The sequence below is a fragment of the Camelina sativa genome, chromosome 15, assembly GCF_030686135.1.
Source record: "Camelina sativa cultivar CO46 ecotype springtype chromosome 15, ASM3068613v1".
Taxonomy (NCBI): Eukaryota; Viridiplantae; Streptophyta; class Magnoliopsida; order Brassicales; family Brassicaceae; genus Camelina; species Camelina sativa.
This window is the reverse complement of record NC_141894.1, coordinates 8,565,078-8,582,191: the sequence shown is the minus strand read 5'-3', so window position 1 is coordinate 8,582,191 and position 17,114 is coordinate 8,565,078. Positions and strand designations below refer to the sequence as shown.

The 17,114-nt window shown below is 33.9% G+C and overlaps 2 protein-coding genes and 1 pseudogene across 3 annotated transcripts; all 3 read right to left on the bottom strand.

Annotated features, from left to right (window-relative positions):
* Positions 1–880: 880 nt before the first annotated feature.
* Positions 881–2,893, bottom strand: LOC104746121 (NAC domain-containing protein 54-like). Its single transcript, XM_010467529.3, has 3 exons — positions 2,543–2,893; positions 2,118–2,395; positions 881–1,575 (listed from the first exon to the last, which is right to left on the bottom strand). The coding sequence occupies exons 1-3, from the start codon at positions 2,697–2,699 to the stop codon at positions 1,267–1,269; spliced, it is 744 nt and encodes a 247-aa protein (XP_010465831.1). The 5' UTR covers positions 2,700–2,893; the 3' UTR covers positions 881–1,266.
* A 3,907-nt stretch (positions 2,894–6,800) lies between these two features.
* Positions 6,801–10,523, bottom strand: LOC147926406 (putative cyclic nucleotide-gated ion channel 20, chloroplastic; annotated as a pseudogene). The gene is made up of 11 exons (XR_015581627.1): positions 10,363–10,523; positions 10,160–10,307; positions 9,947–10,045; positions 9,722–9,859; positions 9,382–9,609; positions 9,018–9,263; positions 8,769–8,914; positions 8,588–8,665; positions 8,344–8,458; positions 7,295–7,542; positions 6,801–7,193 (listed from the first exon to the last, which is right to left on the bottom strand). The product of XR_015581627.1 is annotated as a putative cyclic nucleotide-gated ion channel 20, chloroplastic (transcript).
* Positions 10,524–11,362: 839 nt separating this feature from the next.
* Positions 11,363–15,192, bottom strand: LOC104746120 (putative cyclic nucleotide-gated ion channel 20, chloroplastic). Its single transcript, XM_010467528.3, has 11 exons — positions 14,358–15,192; positions 14,065–14,256; positions 13,868–13,966; positions 13,641–13,778; positions 13,293–13,541; positions 12,950–13,195; positions 12,671–12,816; positions 12,496–12,573; positions 12,245–12,374; positions 11,857–12,103; positions 11,363–11,755 (listed from the first exon to the last, which is right to left on the bottom strand). The coding sequence occupies exons 1-11, from the start codon at positions 14,850–14,852 to the stop codon at positions 11,478–11,480; spliced, it is 2,298 nt and encodes a 765-aa protein (XP_010465830.3). The 5' UTR covers positions 14,853–15,192; the 3' UTR covers positions 11,363–11,477.
* Positions 15,193–17,114: the final 1,922 nt, after the last annotated feature.

Below are 17,114 nucleotides of genomic sequence, written 5' to 3'. Positions count from 1 at the left end.
TCTGGTTTAGACAAAATCTTCATTCTTTTGTTCAAGAGGCCTACAACATCGCAGAGGTTCAAGAATCAGTCAACGACTCCGTAGACCCCCCTACAACAACACATTTGTCATAATAAATTATCTAAAAATAAGTCACTTGATCACTTGTAGAGTTCTACGTAAAACCCATTTTTCAAATCTCATATTAGGAGATATATCTGGAAAGGGTCCAATGTGGAAGATGCATGTACATTTAAACGCAAAAGATATGGTGATGTGTGGCAGGTTCAATGGAGGATTTTCAAAGCTGAAGGAAGGCTGAAGTTGTCTTTTGTTAAAGGACATGAGGTGTATAGATATATGTTCTTTTCTGGTTATTGAGAGTTTACAAAGTGTAGAAGTAGAAAGAGAGATGATCGATCGTAAGTATTACAGATGCGTGAGAAAAAAGAAAGATCAATCTCCTTGATCGCAAGGCAAGGGATCTTTCTTTTTGGAAGAGAGTGAAATCAGAATCTTAGATTTACACTTCATCAAACCCTTCACTTTCTCCTTTTACTTGTTCTGTCCTATCATTTAATAGAATAGACAGAGAACCATCAAAAGAAATATGATTAAAGTTTTTTTCTTTGCAACATAATTTACTACTCTCTTTTTTTGGTATTACTTGGCGAATATTACAGCTTAAAAAGTTTATTTTACCATTAGAAACCCCATTTCGTTAATTTTGTTATGTTATATACTTAAATATCATGATCTCACTCCATGGTCAGCTGGAAAAATTTATCTCTGACAATGAATATTTGACCTAAAAAGTTGAATGAAACTTGCTTTTCACGCTATTTTATAAGACTAAATGCAGTGGGAAAATAAAATAAAAGAACAAGTACGTAAAAGTATAAGTCCAAATTTCCCCATCCATTAACTTGATCTGGTTACACCCATGTGAGGAAAAAGAACAAAGGCACACCAGTGACTGATGATATCCATAGAGCCGTGAAATCAACGGATAATAGTATCATCAATCCAACAAAAAAAAAAAGGTATAAAAAGACAAAAATAAATACAATATCCAATAAAATCACGTGATTTTCCCACACATTCCCACAATTAGAAGAAAAAAAATCAGTTAAGAAGCCAAGAACCCTCAGGTTTTATTTCAACGATTGTATTATATAAGTACAACAAAAGTGTACCTAAGTGTTTACGTTATTTGCCCGATAATTCTATATTCTTCTCTTCTTTTTTTTTTGCCCCCAAATCCCAATTCTCTTTTGTTCTTTATAGTCAATAAACCCCTTGACCATGTCCCATAGCTGCGGCGTTAGATGACGTGTCCCATGCGTCATCTGTGATAAATTGCATCCACGAATCGTCTTTATCGTCGACTACTTCTTCAACGCAGGCAGATGATGAAACTCCCACTTCCGGCGACATTGTCTCGTATTCGTTGTTATTGTAATTATTGTTATTATTGGAATTGATCTCCATTGACGCCGTCGTGAAGCTACATTGTCCCATTTGTAATTGCTGTTCTGATTCCAACTCTGAACATATTCCGTTCTTCTTGAACACCCGACATAATGCATACGAGTCCTGCAACCAAACAGTTTATGTTTCTTATGTTAGAATGTTTTAAGATACTTTCTATGTTAGAATGTTTAAAATACTGAATAAACGTTTTTGGTACTTATTCATATGAAAGTCATAAATAAATAAAAGAATATATAATGGATGTGAATATTTGTCTTATATAATGGATAAACTAGATATGCTTTTGTCTTCGTCGCAGTAAAGACAAAGCGAAACCCTAATGAAGCTTTTGTCAGCTTACAGCAAGAAACGAATATATATATCATTATATCAAGCTAATACGCCTTAGTTTAAATATTAAAATTAACACATCTTTCGAATAATGTATATACTAGAAGAAATGGAGAAATAACATGTTCGCTTTTTTTATTATAACAAATTTAATAGCCATGCATCTCTACGTAATTATCCTTTTGTTTGTGTATATATAAAATACAATTTGATTATATGTTTAGTAACTATATAATATACTTTACTAATTACTATCATTTTGGTAAATAGACCGAGTCGTGAAAGAAGGATAAATTATCATCGATCTTCTTTACCTGGAGTGAAGAGGGATCGTCACAATCCTTATCATCGAGACGATACTCATGCATAACCCAATCAGTACGGATCCCTTGAGGAGCTCTTCCTCTATAATAAACCAAAGTCTTCTTCATCCCAATAGCTCTGCTTTGACTCGTCACTCTTCTATCTTTCCCGGTTGATTTCCAATATCCACCTCTCGTTGCTCGGTTCGTCCTAAACCCGTTTGGATACTTCCGGTCACGTGGCCCAAAAAAATACCATTCCGGATCTCTACTTGGTAGAAACGATTTCTCTACAGTTTTATTTATGGATCACAACAATTAAAAATCAGTTGATATCAATATATAGCGCAACGATGAGACTATATATAATTCGACAAAAAAAGTTAAAATTTTCTAGTTACTGTAAAATGTAATTAAAAAATGTAAAACATACGTACCAGCGAGGTCCCATGGCTCACATTTGTAGAGATCAACCTCGGGAATTATATCAAGCTCGATTTCTTGACCGTTGATCTTTCTTTTCAGATAATAGTTTACGAGTTCTTCGTCGGTCGGATGGAACCTAAAGCCTGGAGGTAATCCAACCGGAGCCATAATAACTCTCTCACAGACAATTAACAATATCGTGTTCTTGGTGCGTCGTTCACCTCATTTATCTTCTCCTACTCAAACTTGTACATATATATATACACACATTAAACTTACATGGTCACTAAATTGATTAATTAAATATTATTTTCTCTTTACTAAATATTGTTATATCTCTCTCTCTCTCTCTTTCTTTCTTTTTCTCTCTTCGTCCTTCTTTTTGTTGTTTTTATCTTTCGCTTTATCTTTTTTGGAGATTCTTGACAAACGTTACTCGCAAGCTCCTTGGGCTTCCTTCGTTGTAAAAAAAAAGGTCCCAGTTTGATCGCGCTATTAGCATAATAATATAAATTTATAGTACACATGTTGTGTATATATGTGCTTGATTGGGCTCATTAGAAATTTCCTCCTTATGTAATAAATGAAGTAGCGCAATGACGTAAAAAAAAAAACGATTTTAATCTTAATTCAGATTTAAAATAATGCTCATAATAATCGAAATAACCCGTAATAGTGACTCATAAAATAAAATAGGATACATTTGTGATTAAGTACCCCAACAACAATTTGCTACTTAAGAACACGATTAAGATTTAATTAATATTATATGATATATATATATGTATACAAACCGAAAGAGTTAAAACTGCACGTGTTGAAATTGCATGAGAAACATTTTGTTACATTTATTAAGAGATTTACGTACGGAAAAGGATGTTGATGAGTACTTCTAATTCTAACCAGTAGTCGATAGACGAAATACTTCAGCATATAAACCTCATGGTCTAGATTGTCTAGTAGTCTAGTCTAGTACCATTTTCGTTGTGGTAAACCTTAACTATGGTCTAGTTGTTTAGTGACACTGACATCTCTCTTCGTTGTGGTAAATCCATTTCTTGTGCGGCTATGCTCCTAAAACAGGACATGCATGCACAAGTCATCATTAGACCACGGCCATTGGCCGTTACTCACACAAGTACTTTTATTAAAAATTTAATAAAAAGAGGAGAGAGACAAGAAAAGGAAGAGAAACAATTTCTCCTGAAGGAACTAAAGAAACAGTTTTCAGACAAAATAATATAAGTGTCACCCTTTAAGTGGAACAAATATTAAAAAATAAATAAATAAATAAAAATCTGCAATAAAAATAATTTTTCTTTTTTTTTGGTGAAAAAAATAATTTTTTTATTTTGTTAAGTAACGATTCACCGTTTCTCCTACTAATGATGCCCTTACACACTTGGTGATTTAGCCAAAAAACTATTGAAATACTATTTGATGAACTGACCTTCGATCGAGAGATTGAAGGAAGTTGTGCATATTACCAATAAGCCGCGCAAAAAGCAAAAGCCCTAGTCCAATGATACCCATTGTAAAGAAAACCTCTCCCACTGAGTAACTTGGGGTCAAGTTTCCACAAAGTGTGCTTATTTGCTTTCAATATTGAAAACATTTTGACATTAGTTAGACTTAAGTGATTCAAATACTAATATATAGTTGCAACAGCAACCAAACCTGAAATGAACTTAAAAATAGATCCCAACTTACTTGGAATCCCCAAAACAGAGAATAACTGTACCTTGTGAAGAATTTAGATTGAATGGTAAGATTCACTGCCTTCAAATAGATTCCATAAATACTAGTATTCTCTTGAAAACAAGCATTGACACTAGAACTATTTCTCCAGAGAGCTTGTTGTGACTTCAATGCAGAACTTCTACTAGCACAATCGATAAGATTTATACGTTCATCCCCAGATATATCCGAAGCATTCAGCATGCATTTCTCAACAAGTTTACATTTATGTAGTTATAGATTATGACAAAATCGCCCCCTAGTAAGATCCAACAAGTTTACATTTTTTTGGTATAGTTTAATAATTAATGACCATATATTTTTGGTTTGGGCGTTTGGCGATTTAAATTTGAACCTTTTTCTACTTTTTATATTTACTTAAATTTTGCTTATAGGTTGCTGAAATATATATATTTTTTCCTTTTTCATTGCTTATTTTTTCGTCAAAACATATTTTTCTTATTTCAAAATGTTTAGTTACTAGACAATATAGCACGGGTCAACATTTAAATAAAAAATTATAATAGAAAAATTAAAGTTATTGTTATATTTTTTAAAACAAATTATTTTGTTTGAGATAATATTTGTTTTAAATTATTCTATAAATCTATATATGTTTTTTTGAATACTAATTATTTTAGAATATTATAGTATTTTATTTTTGATATATATATATATATTACAAATTTATATTGTTTGTTTGTTGTATTTGCATCATTTTTTTTGTGAAATATGGAGTAGGAATTTGGCTGATGGGCCGGCCAGTTGTGGCCCAATGGTTGACAAAAAAAAAAGCCACAAAAAAAAAAGAAAAAATTGGTGGGATAAGATGTTGTAATTTTATTTAGGGTAATATTAGTAGATAGCACAAATATGGAGTAAAATAAAGAAAATACCACAATAACATTTTTTTTTTGGAAAATACCATAGGGCCCACTTTTTTTTTGAGTAAAAAGACACAATCACCCTTTTTTGTTTTATTGTTAGATAGAAAGAGTGAAAGATTTGGTGTAATTTTTAAAAATAGCATGTAATATTTATATTTTACATGTTATATTGAACTAAATAGCGTTTAATTGTAAAGCCAAACCGAAAAATAATCTTGTTTTAATTGTAAAATCTAAACTCTAATCATCTCATATGTGAACCCAAACCGACATATAATATGTGAATCCAGACCGACATAATATGTGAACCCAAACCGACATCTAATTTCGTTCTAATTATAAAATTTAAACCCTAACCATCTCATTTGTGAACTCAAACCGACATATAGTTTCGTTCTAATTGTAAAATCTAAACCCTAACCATCTCATTTGTGAACCCAAACCGACATATAATTTTGTTCTAATTATAAAATCTAAACTCTAACCATCTTATTTGTGAACCCAAACCGACATATAATTTCGTTCTAATTGTAAAATCTAAACCCTAACCATCTCATTTGTGAACCCAAACCGACATATAATTTCGTTCCAATTGTAAAATTTAAACCCTAGTCATTTTATTTGTGAACCCAAACCGATATATAATTTCGATTCAGAAAATAAAAATAACATGATATTTAAACAAATAACATGTAATATATGTAATGAGTATAAAAATAATTGTATATGAGAAGAGAGAATACATTGTGGGTCATATGGTAGTTTCTTAATTATTTTTGATTTTTGTGGTATCTAGTGCATATTCCTTTTTATTTAACCAAACTATTGTAGAGGATAAAAATGATGTATGTGTTGAATTTTGATGTGGAAGAGAAAGAATATGATGTAGAGTGTAAAAGAAAAAAATTGGGTGCTCTAACCATTATACATATAGACTATAGTGTTATAGAGGAAATGACCAAAAAAAGGGCAAATAAGAGTTTACTAAAAGCTACGACTGGTAGCAAATTTGACTAAGAATGTACTTTAGTAATCAAAATACCACAATGATTTATATTGCAATATTTATTCAACATTTCAAGACCCAATTTTGCATGGAGAAGGTTTCGAGAAGAAAGAATGAACTCAGACACAAAAATATAAGGCATACGATTAATCTGGAATAAGTGTATTTACTGTAAATAAGTGTGTGAAAAAAACAGAAAACCACATGGTTCGTCGAATGACATTTCCATTTATATAATTTATCGACCAGTTGTAAATATACTAGTACTAATCTACCAAACCAAAAACATTATCATCATCTACCAACCAAATGTCAGTTTCCAAGAAAAGAAATGTATCTTATGGAATTGTAAATGGGACAAATAAAGTTTCTATACTTTGTTGATTTGTTCAACATCATGTCTCTCACTCGGAGCTGGAAAACAATGTAAAACAACTTTAACTAAATCAAGCGACTTCTCTACCTCCAGATTTCCACAAGTAGGAGATTAATTAGTACAACGTACCAACTGATTTGAATCTGACATTTCCTCTCTTAGCTGAGTCATTGATTCTCTCACTTTCATTCGTTTTTCTAGCAGGAGCTTTCAGAATTAGGATATATTCTTGGTCACTAATTGACAATTGAATTCTTGGTCAATTCAAGTGAAGCATTGAGCTATATCTTATAATACCAAAACACCATCTATATGACAACCAACCAAGTAACAAACCACCAAACTTACAATATAACCATCAAGAATGAAGAATACAAACTAACGGCTGTAACTAGACTGAGGAGTGTTTAATCTATGAAGCCGTCTCCTACGGTATCTCCACGCCACTTGAATCTGCCTAGCAGCTCGTAGCCTCCAATATGGAGACTCGTACCTTATGGCTCCTTGGACTCTATGGCTCCTTAGGAATCTCGAGAACAAGCTCGTTACGTCTTCAAGATCTGCTACACACAGCGAAAACGCTTCTACATTTGTCACACACCTAACATTTCTATTGCTATGCAACCCTTTTGCTGGCATCCTTATCCTCGTCCCATCTGAAGGTTTCAAAACATACTCAGTTCCAAAGCTAAAGTGCTACATAACGAACCAAAAACGTTTGAGATTTATAAACACTGAGTAAACAAAGGGATGGTACCGGGGGTCACAGAAGAGCGTTCAAGGCACCAGTGAGGAGTTCTTCACCACAAACATCGCCTTCCGATAATGGTAGAACAGAACCGTCTTCTTCAATGCTCTCACTATGAATACCATTTTCTCAACTAGTCCTCCGCGGTGCAACATTGTGCTACTCCCTATGTATGTCCTCTGTTTCAGTCTCTCATGGATGGCATATAAGATTAATTCATCCATCAAAGAAAATATCCTCACCTGCAAACCCATCAACTTTTCAATATTATATCATTCTCAGCAAAGGTTATGAGCTATACAGCTAGATTCCAGAAGTAGCTCTTTGAAACACTATGGAATTGGGATATATGCACACAGAAGTTTGAGAGAGAGAGAGAGAGAGAGAGAGAGAGAGAGAGAGAGAGAGAGAGAGAGAGAGAGAGAGAGCCATGCTAAGGGAAATAGACTCTGATGCTTACCTTCTTGAGAAGTTTGAAGAGGTGTGGTGAATTACACACTTCTACCCTCTGTCTCACTCACACAGACAGAGGTTTGTTATCTCTCTCTATTACTCACTCTTACGGTTTCATTGTCTTAAAAGAGAGAACAAGAAATACTTTTCTTTAAGAAACTACATTGGAGTAATAAACTAGGATAGATTCTTACACAACACTTACACTACTTCACCAGAAACTTACACACACAAGCATGCTCTCAGACACATATTAACTCTAGAGTCTTAGACTCTTGCACGAGTCACCCTACTACATATTGGGACTCTAAACACACTTTCACACTTGACACAACTTTAACAGCTACTTCCAACTCTACTTTAGACCTAGCTAAACATAGATTAATGACACCATTTTTCTTCTTCCTTATTGAGTCTTGAACAATCCAACGGCCCATAAGACAAAAACACAAAGCCTCAACTTCCTCCTTCTGTTGACTTCTCTCTTCACGAGTCTCATCTCCGACGCGTCGTTTCTGCTCTGTTCTTCTGTTGCTTTGCTTCTCATCTTCATCACACTGATTCATTCTTTTTTTGTTGCAGGTTTGATCAAAGGCTCAAACTACAACAAGGTGTCGTCTTATATCTCTTTGAATGTCTTCAGGCATACTCTCAAGGAACAATTCTTCGTTAAAGCCTCTGGTAACAGCCCAGTTATACCACTCAGCCTGTCGCACCCTCCTGAAGATATTGAACAACTATTCACTTAGTGTTATAGTGACACTACAGACACTGAGACCAATGTAATTCTTCAAAATAAGAATCTTAAATTGAGAAGCAAAGTTTAACAGGGATGGATAATTCACATACTCTCTTATATCTTCTGGCAACCGTTTATGGGTCATCCATTTATCCAACTCACGCCATTTTAGCGTCATTTCAAAATTCCTAAGATGGACAAAGCAACATGTCCAGAGTACTTAACCAACCATTATGTCTTGTACTATAAGTTTACACTTTACAGTGATGTAATGATCGAATTTATACATACCTTTTCACGAGAGATTGAAGGAAAACTTGCATATTACCAATAAGAAGCGCGAAAAGCAAAAGTCCTAGTCCGATGATACCCATAGTAAAGAAGACCTCCCCTAAAGAGTAGCTTGGGACTTGGTTTCCAGCAAGAGTGCTGATTTGCTTTGAGAATTATATATATACAAAAAAATGAAGTGTTCCAAAGAAGTTAATTGAGTACTTGTTTTTAGTTGCATACTAAAACACTGGACAACCCGCCAATTACCTGAAAACCCCAGAAGAGAGAGTAACTGTATCTTGTGAAGAGACTAGAATGATTGGTAAGATTGACTGCTTTTAAATAGATCCCATAAGGAAAACCATCTTCTTGGAAACAAGCATTGGCACTCGCGTTATCTCTCCAGGTAGCTCGTACTAGTACATCGCTGCTATTTCCATCACCACAGTATATAAGATCTTGACATCCACGGTCAAGATGACCGCAAGCATTTCGAAGGCATTGATTAACTCTCTGTTAAGAGACAAAAGAAATAGCCAACAGCATGAAAGAAATAGACAAAAGAAGGAATCAATACTTTTAATTTTCTGTTGCTCAGGACAATATGAACATTTTGAGAACTTTGTCATACCTGCAGACCAAAAAGATACCAGAAAGAGCCAACAGCATGTCCAGCAAGCACGAAGATAAGAAGATTGATAACAAAATAAGTCGACGCTGACTCAATGAAGCCGGTCGGTGTTTGTCCAGCAAGATAGGGTAGAAGTCTATATAACTTTGGAACGTATTGGAAAAAAACTGCAATTCCTAAAAGGTTGTTCGCGCCCAAGTGTTGTGGTATTACCCACAATAACAATATCTGTAAACAAAAGAAAACATAATAGGAGAAATCTGGCTGTGTAAATGAACATTTTCTGATGACCATTACTTGAAACCAGTAATAACTCTTTAACATTACAAATTTACAATACCTGTGGAAGTGGCATCACTATGAACAAGTCAAGGAGAAGCTTTCCTTGGAAGTAATGGAGGGCAATTTTCTTCGGATGACTAACTAAGTAGTAACCACCAGCCACCATAGACTCTGGAGCTACATAAGCTAATCGGAACTGCAACAAATATACAAGAAGTGAGCACTAAAGCCAGCAGATTTTGTTTCAAAAGAGATGGAGTAAGTATAAGCAAAGGAAAGACACCTGTAGTAGAATGTTTATAAAAAATATAACATCTGTTACAGTTTTAACAGCTACAAATGCTTTAGTCATCGGCCAATCAATCATAATGCATTTGTTTCGCTACATTTAACAAAACAGACATGGTTAAAAAAAAAGTGGTTAAAAGGCAAGATAACAACACAGGAGAAGCAAAAGATAGAGAGACATATATATATCAGAAAAAAAAAAACATACCTCTTGGACTTTAATGAGGAAGAAGAAGAGAGGATCTACAAAAATAGCTAACAAGCATGAAAAGGCATGAGGTATGTTTGAAACTGTATTATTTTTTATTACTGTATTATTTTTGTTAATCCGAAGTAGAAGAAAAAAAAAATCGAAACTTTACTTTGGAATAAAAAATAGAAGAATGAGAAATGTGACGTCCCTGAGTTTGCAGAGGACCCGCAACCATAGCTGAGTTGTCGAATCCGTCAATGGAGGGAGTAGGGTTTGAGAGCGAAACGCTACGAGTTCTGGAAGCAAACGCTCTGGTACGAGATGGTGAGTCTGAAATTGGAAGCACGAGAATATCATCGTTTTCGTTCGGGGAAGTCATTTCATTACAAAACAAGTGACAAGAGCAAAGTGTTTTAATCTGAATCTATCTTCTGATTTATGTGGCACTTGGCCATAGACTAGTTTATACAACATAGTATAAAAGGAGATATATGACCTTACCGAGGAAATGACCAAAAAGGGGCAAATAAGAGTTGACTAAGGTATCTAATTGACTAAGAATATACTTTAGTAATCAAAATACCACAATGATATTGATATATATAGCAATTTTTCTTCAACATTTCAAGACTCAATTTTGCATGGAGAAGGTTTCGAGAAGAAAGAAAGAACTCAGAAACAAAAATATAAGGAATGAGGTTAATTTGGATAAGTGTTATTTACGGTAAATAAGTGTGTGAAAACAAAAAAACAAAAAAGAAAACCACATGGTTCGTCGAATGACATTTTCATTTCTATATTTTATCGATTCATCTACCAATTGTAAAAATATACTAGTACTAATCTACCAAACCAAAAACATCATCATCATCTACCAATTGGAACCAAATGTCAGTTTCCAAGAAAAGAAATGTATCTTATGGAATTGTAAATGGGACAAATAAAGTTTCTATACTTTGTTGATTTGTTCAACATCATGTCTCTCACTCGGAGCTGGAAAACAATGTAAAACAACTTTAACTAAATCAAGCGACTTCTCTACCTCCAGATTTCCACAAGTAGGAGATTAATTAGTACAACGTACCAACTGATTTGAATCTGACATTTCCTCTCTTAGCTGAGTCATTGATTCTCTCACTTTCATTCGTTTTTCTAGCAGGAGCTTTCAGAATTAGGATATATTCTTGGTCACTAATTGACAATTGAATTCTTGGTCAATTCAAGTGAAGCATTGAGCTATATCTTATAATACCAAAACACCATCTATATGACAACCAACCAAGTAACAAACCACCAAACTTACAATATAACCATCAAGAATGAAGAATACAAACTAACGGCTGTAACTAGACTGAGGAGTGTTTAATCTATGAAGCCGTCTCCTACGGTATCTCCACGCCACTTGAATCTGCCTAGCAGCTCGTAGCCTCCAATATGGAGACTCGTACCTTATGGCTCCTTGGACTCTATGGCTCCTTAGGAATCTCGAGAACAAGCTCGTTACGTCTTCAAGATCTGCTACACACAGCGAAAACGCTTCTACATTTGTCACACACCTAACATTTCTATTGCTATGCAACCCTTTTGCTGGCATCCTTATCCTCGTCCCATCTGAAGGTTTCAAAACATACTCAGTTCCAAAGCTAAAGTGCTACATAACGAACCAAAAACGTTGAGATTTATAAACACTGAGTCAAAAAAAGGGATGGTACCGGGGGTTACAGAAGAGCGTTCAAGGCACCAAGTGAGGAGTTCTTCACCACAAACATCGCCTTCCGATAATGGTAGAACAGAACCGTCTTCTCCAATGCTCTCCATCTCACCTCTCACTATGAATACCATTTTCTCAACTAGTCCTCCGCGGTGCAACACTGTGCTACTCCCTATGTAAGTCCTCTGTTTCAGCCTCTCACGGATGGAATCTAAGATTGATTCATCCATCAAGGAAAATATCCTCACCTGCAAACCCATCAACATTTCAATAGTATTCTCAGCATTGGTTAATTTTTGTGAGATATACAGCTAGATTTCATAAGTAGCTCTCTGAAACACACTGAGAGAGAGAGAGCCATGATGTGGGAAATGGACTCTGATGTTTACCTTCTTGAGAAATTTGAAGAGATGTCGTCTTATATCTCTTTGAAGGTCATCAGGCATATTCTCAAAGAGCAACTCTTCGTTAACCCCTCTAGTAGCAGCCCAGTTGAACCGCTCAGCTTCTCGCACCCTCCTGAAAATGTTGAGCAAACTCTTCACTTAGTTTTATAGTGACACTACAGAGACCAATGCAATTCTTTGAAACAAAAATCTTCAACCGAGAAGCAAAGTTTAATAGGTATAAGTCCACATACTTTCTTATACCGTCAGGCAACCGTCTATGGCTCATCCATTGCTCCACATCACGCCGTCTTAGCGTCATTTCCATATTCCTAAGATGGACATAGCAAGATCACCAGAGTACTTTAGTAATTCAAAAACCAACCATTATCAACTTTTGTACAGTGATGTAATGATAGAATTTTCTACCTTTTACCAAGAGCTTGAAGGAAATTTTGCATATTACCAATAAGAAGAGCGAAAAGCAGAAGTCCCAATCCAATAATACCCATAGTAAAGAACACCTCCCCTAGAAAGTAGCTTGGGACTTGGTTACCAGCAAGAGTGCTGATTTGCTTTGAGAATTATAAACAAAAAATGACATTAATGAAGAGTTCCAAATATGCCAATCAATGCAAAGTAGTTGAGTATTTGTTTTTAGCTTGCTACTAAACAACTGAAAGAAAAAGAAAAAAAAAACACAGTTACCTGAAACCCCCAGAAGAGAGAGTAAGTATATCTTGTGAGGAGACTAGAATGATTGGTAAGAATGACTGCTTTTGCATAGATTCCATAAGGAAAACCATCTTCTTGGAAACAAGCACTGGCACTCTCATTATTTCTCCAGGCAGCCCGTGCTAGTACATCGCTGCTATTTCCATTACCACAGTCTATAAGATCTCGACATTCACGGTCAAGACTACCGCATGCATTTCGAAGACATTGGTTAACTCTCTGTAAGAGACCAAAGAAAAAGGGAAACAGACAAGATAAGTATTCTAAGCATAGCCGGCTGGATATATGAAAGGACATTATGAGAACTTTGTCATACCTGCAGACCAAAAAGATACCAGCAAGAGCCAACAACATGTCCAGCAAGCATGAAGGTGAGAAGATTAATAACAAAATTGGCCCAGGCTGACTCAAATATGAAACCGGTCGGTGTTTGTCCAGCAAGAAGAGGTAAAAGTCTATATAACTTTGGAACGTATTGGAAAAGAACTGCAGCTCTTAAAAGGTTTTTAGCATAGTTTGCTCCGGATACCCCCAAGTGTTTTGGTATTATATATAGTATCAATATCTGTATACGAAAAGAAGAGAAAGGAGAAATGTGTGGTAAACAACATTTTCTGATTACCATATTACTTAAAACCAGTAGTAACTCTTAACATTACAATACCTGTGGAAGTGGCATCACTATGAACAAGTCAAGGAAAAACTTTCCTCGGAGGTAATGGAAGGCAATTTTATTCGGATGACTAACCAACTGGCCAGCACCAACCACAGTAGACTCTGGAGCTACATAAGCTAATCGGAACTGCAACAAATATGGAAGAAGGGAGCACTAAAGCCAACAGATTTTGTTTTAAAAAAGAGATGGAGTAAGTATAAGCAAAGGAAACAAACCTGTAGTAGAATGTTGAAAAAGAATATAACATCTGTTATACTTCTTAAAGCTACAAAAACTCTAGTCACTGGCCAATCAATCATAATGCATTTGTTTCTCTACAGTAAGAAAGATGGTTAAAAAGGTTAAAAGGCAAGATAACAACACGGGAGAAGCAAATAGATAAGAGAGAAATATCTATGAAGGAAAGACATACCTCTTGGACTTTAATGAGGAAGAAGAAGAGAGGATCTATAAAAATAGCTAACAAGCATGAAAGGGCAAAGAATTTAGTCCAGCTTTGAACCACTTTGGCATGAGGATTCATGATTCCAGGAAAGTATCTAGTAGCAGAGGAAAGAAAACTCCTAGCCCAACCTTTAGCATCATCATACAGAGCTTTATGGGACTAGCAAGGAAAATAAAAGACTCTGTTTCAGCAACATTATTTACTTGAGACTGAAGCTATTTTAGTGAATGCGAAGTAAAAAATAAAATCAAAACTTTTACCTTGGAATCAAAAATGGCAGAGCCTCTAGAATGAGGGATTTGAGCTGCCTTACGGTTGTAATAAGAAGGACAAGTAGTACAGTAAGGATCATTACACATCCCTAATTGTCCAGATTTCAAGAGATTGGCGTGTTTCGAAACGAACTCATCGTCAAGCTGAGAAGAGACATCAGAAGAAGTAGTAGTAGTAGAAGGATGAGGAAGAGAGAGAGGTTCAGGGTTGCGAGTAGAGGTAAGAGGACCACTCATTTGAACTAAAGGAGGACGTCTCTGAGTTCGAAGAGGACCACTCATTTGAACTAAAGGAGGACGTCCCTGAGTTCGAAGAGGACCCGTGTAGCCTAAAACCACAGCTGAGTTGTCGAATCCGTCAATGGAAGAACTAGGGTTTGAGAGAGAAACACTACGACTCCTGGAAGTGAAAGCTCTGGTACGAGATGATGAGTCTGAAATTGGAAGCATGGGGATATCATCGTTCTCCTTGCGGGAAGCCATTTTCTTGATCAAAATCAAGGTTTCAAGAAAGAAAGAATCTTAGGTCATAAGGGGGAAAAAAAATCTGAGACGGACAAGGAAGATGGAATGAAGAAGCAGAAGAGTTTGAGACTTTTGGTTAATTGGTGTGAAGAAGAAGGACTAAGGAAATGAGACGACGATGACCAAGTCAGGGGTCTCCCCCGTCAAGGAAGTGTGTATTATTTGTAAGTAAGAAAAAAGAAACTCATTTGTCTGGAAAAGTCAGTACTTTGACTTTTTATTACATTGTTTATCTCATTGTCTCTTCTCTCTCTCTCTCTCTCCTCTGTGTCTATCTTTTTATTTTTCTTTGATTTCTGTTTATGCATTGTAATAGTTAAGTGATTTATGGAAATAAATCCATGAATATTACAAGTTAATGGTGGAAAATATTGAATATTCTGAATTAAGATGAAATAATTAAGATGTTTTCCTTTTAAATTTTGTTCACTATTTTGTAAATAATTCTGAAATATTTAATTACCAACTGTCACTAATTTATTGGAGGTAAATTGTCATTTACTACATTGCTGATTCTGTTTCTTTATCTTACTTTCTTACAGTTAAAAAGTGCCAAGTGTACTAGTAATTAAGATCAATATTAAATGGGCCAAAATTATGAGCCCAACTACTCGGTCTGATTTATTTATTCAACTCGTTTTAATCGAATGTGTAATTTTCCATTGGTTAACCATAAACCGCCAATAGAACTGAAGTGAACATTGGAAAAACACTCAGGATAAAGAAGTTTCATACTCAGTTTTCAATATCACTAATGAGTGACTGAGCCATCTTATATATATTACAACTACTGTATTTACCACAACCAGTAATACTTAGAAATTATAACTAACTAGGTGTTAGCTCAGTTTTTAAAATAATATAAATAATATGTTATTATTATTTTAATTATTCGGTGTTATTATTTTAAATAAAGTAAAGAAATCAAATTTTCTTTTGATGATAATATCTTTAGTGCAATTGAATTATATTGTATCATATATGCCATATGCCATATATTTTTGTAGTTGTAGTCATATTTCAAAATCATTGTGATATATATTTTCATAAAATTTATTTTGTGGTGTTAGTTATGCATATATTTTTATTTTTTTTATGGTGATAGTTTAAAGAGATTTAAAATGTTTCAAGTAAGAAAAAATCAAAATAATAAACAGTAGGTTTGCAATGTCTCATACATATATAACTAAGTGAGTCTAACCATAGATTATTAGACTAATATATTTTCCATAAAAATAAAATAGAAAAACAGCAACTACTTTATTAGGTTATTATCTTAAAGTCTTTAATTGTGCCTGGACTTTGATTTATATGAAATGATAATGTTTCATATAGAAAAAAATAATTAAATATATATATCATATATTACATGTATATCCTGTTCAAATAAACTGAACTTTTATTAAGTTAAGATATCATTGGTTAAATCAAGGAAAAATAATAATATTGTAGAATTTATAAAATTATATGAAATTTAAAATGTGAGACCATGAGGGTTATAATGAGATATGTATCTTTGTTTTAACAAATAACCTTTTAACATGTATCAAAGACAAATATTTGAGAGTTACAAAAGTGCATACTAATACACTTTTAACATGTTCTATTATATTAAACTAAATTCATTGAGAACACTACTATGATATTATTATGAGAGTTACATATAAACTTTTATACTTTTTCAACTCCTAAAATTAAAACCTATTTAATTTACAAGTGAGTGTTGGTGGGTCCATAATTTGATTCAAAAGTATAATATGTTACACATCCATCATTTAAAAGGAGTAGGAACATCTAATTCTCAAATAAAATTGATCTTTTTTTGTTAAAACCAACATATGTGAATTTAAATTTAACTATCGAAATTTAAAAAATAATTATGAATAGATTAGAAAGGCAAGAAATATAAAAGAAATATTTTATTTTTATATAAATAAAATAAAATTTTGAAAACAATGTTAGATATATATAATACTTTTTAAATTAAAATATAGAATCAAACTCTTACAACACATATGACATATAACAACATTTGATATTGGTGGGAGAGGAAGAGAGAATGATTACTTATAGATGATAATCCAAATTAGATAATGGAGATAAATATTTAAAAATAAGAACAATGTAAAATATATATAATACTTTCTAAATTAAAATATAGAATCAAACTCTTACAATACATATGAGATATAACAACATTTGATATTGGTGGGAGAGGAG

Bases quoted from the DNA above. Each gene is read 5' to 3' on its own strand.
- LOC104746120 (XM_010467528.3), bottom strand. From the start codon at position 14,852: ATGGCTTCCCGCAAGGAGAACGATGATATCCCCATGCTTCCAATTTCA. The intron at 13,542-13,640 runs GTATTGTAATGT...TTTCGTATACAG, and splicing joins TAGTGATGCCACTTCCACAG to ATATTGATACTATATATAAT. The intron at 13,196-13,292 runs GTATGACAAAGT...GGTCTCTTACAG, and splicing joins GGTATCTTTTTGGTCTGCAG to AGAGTTAACCAATGTCTTCG.
- LOC104746121 (XM_010467529.3), bottom strand. From the start codon at position 2,699: ATGGCTCCGGTTGGATTACCTCCAGGCTTTAGGTTCCATCCGACCGAC. The intron at 2,396-2,542 runs GTACGTATGTTT...ATAAAACTGTAG, and splicing joins TGAGCCATGGGACCTCGCTG to AGAAATCGTTTCTACCAAGT. The intron at 1,576-2,117 runs GTAAAGAAGATC...GTTTGGTTGCAG, and splicing joins ACGATCCCTCTTCACTCCAG to GACTCGTATGCATTATGTCG.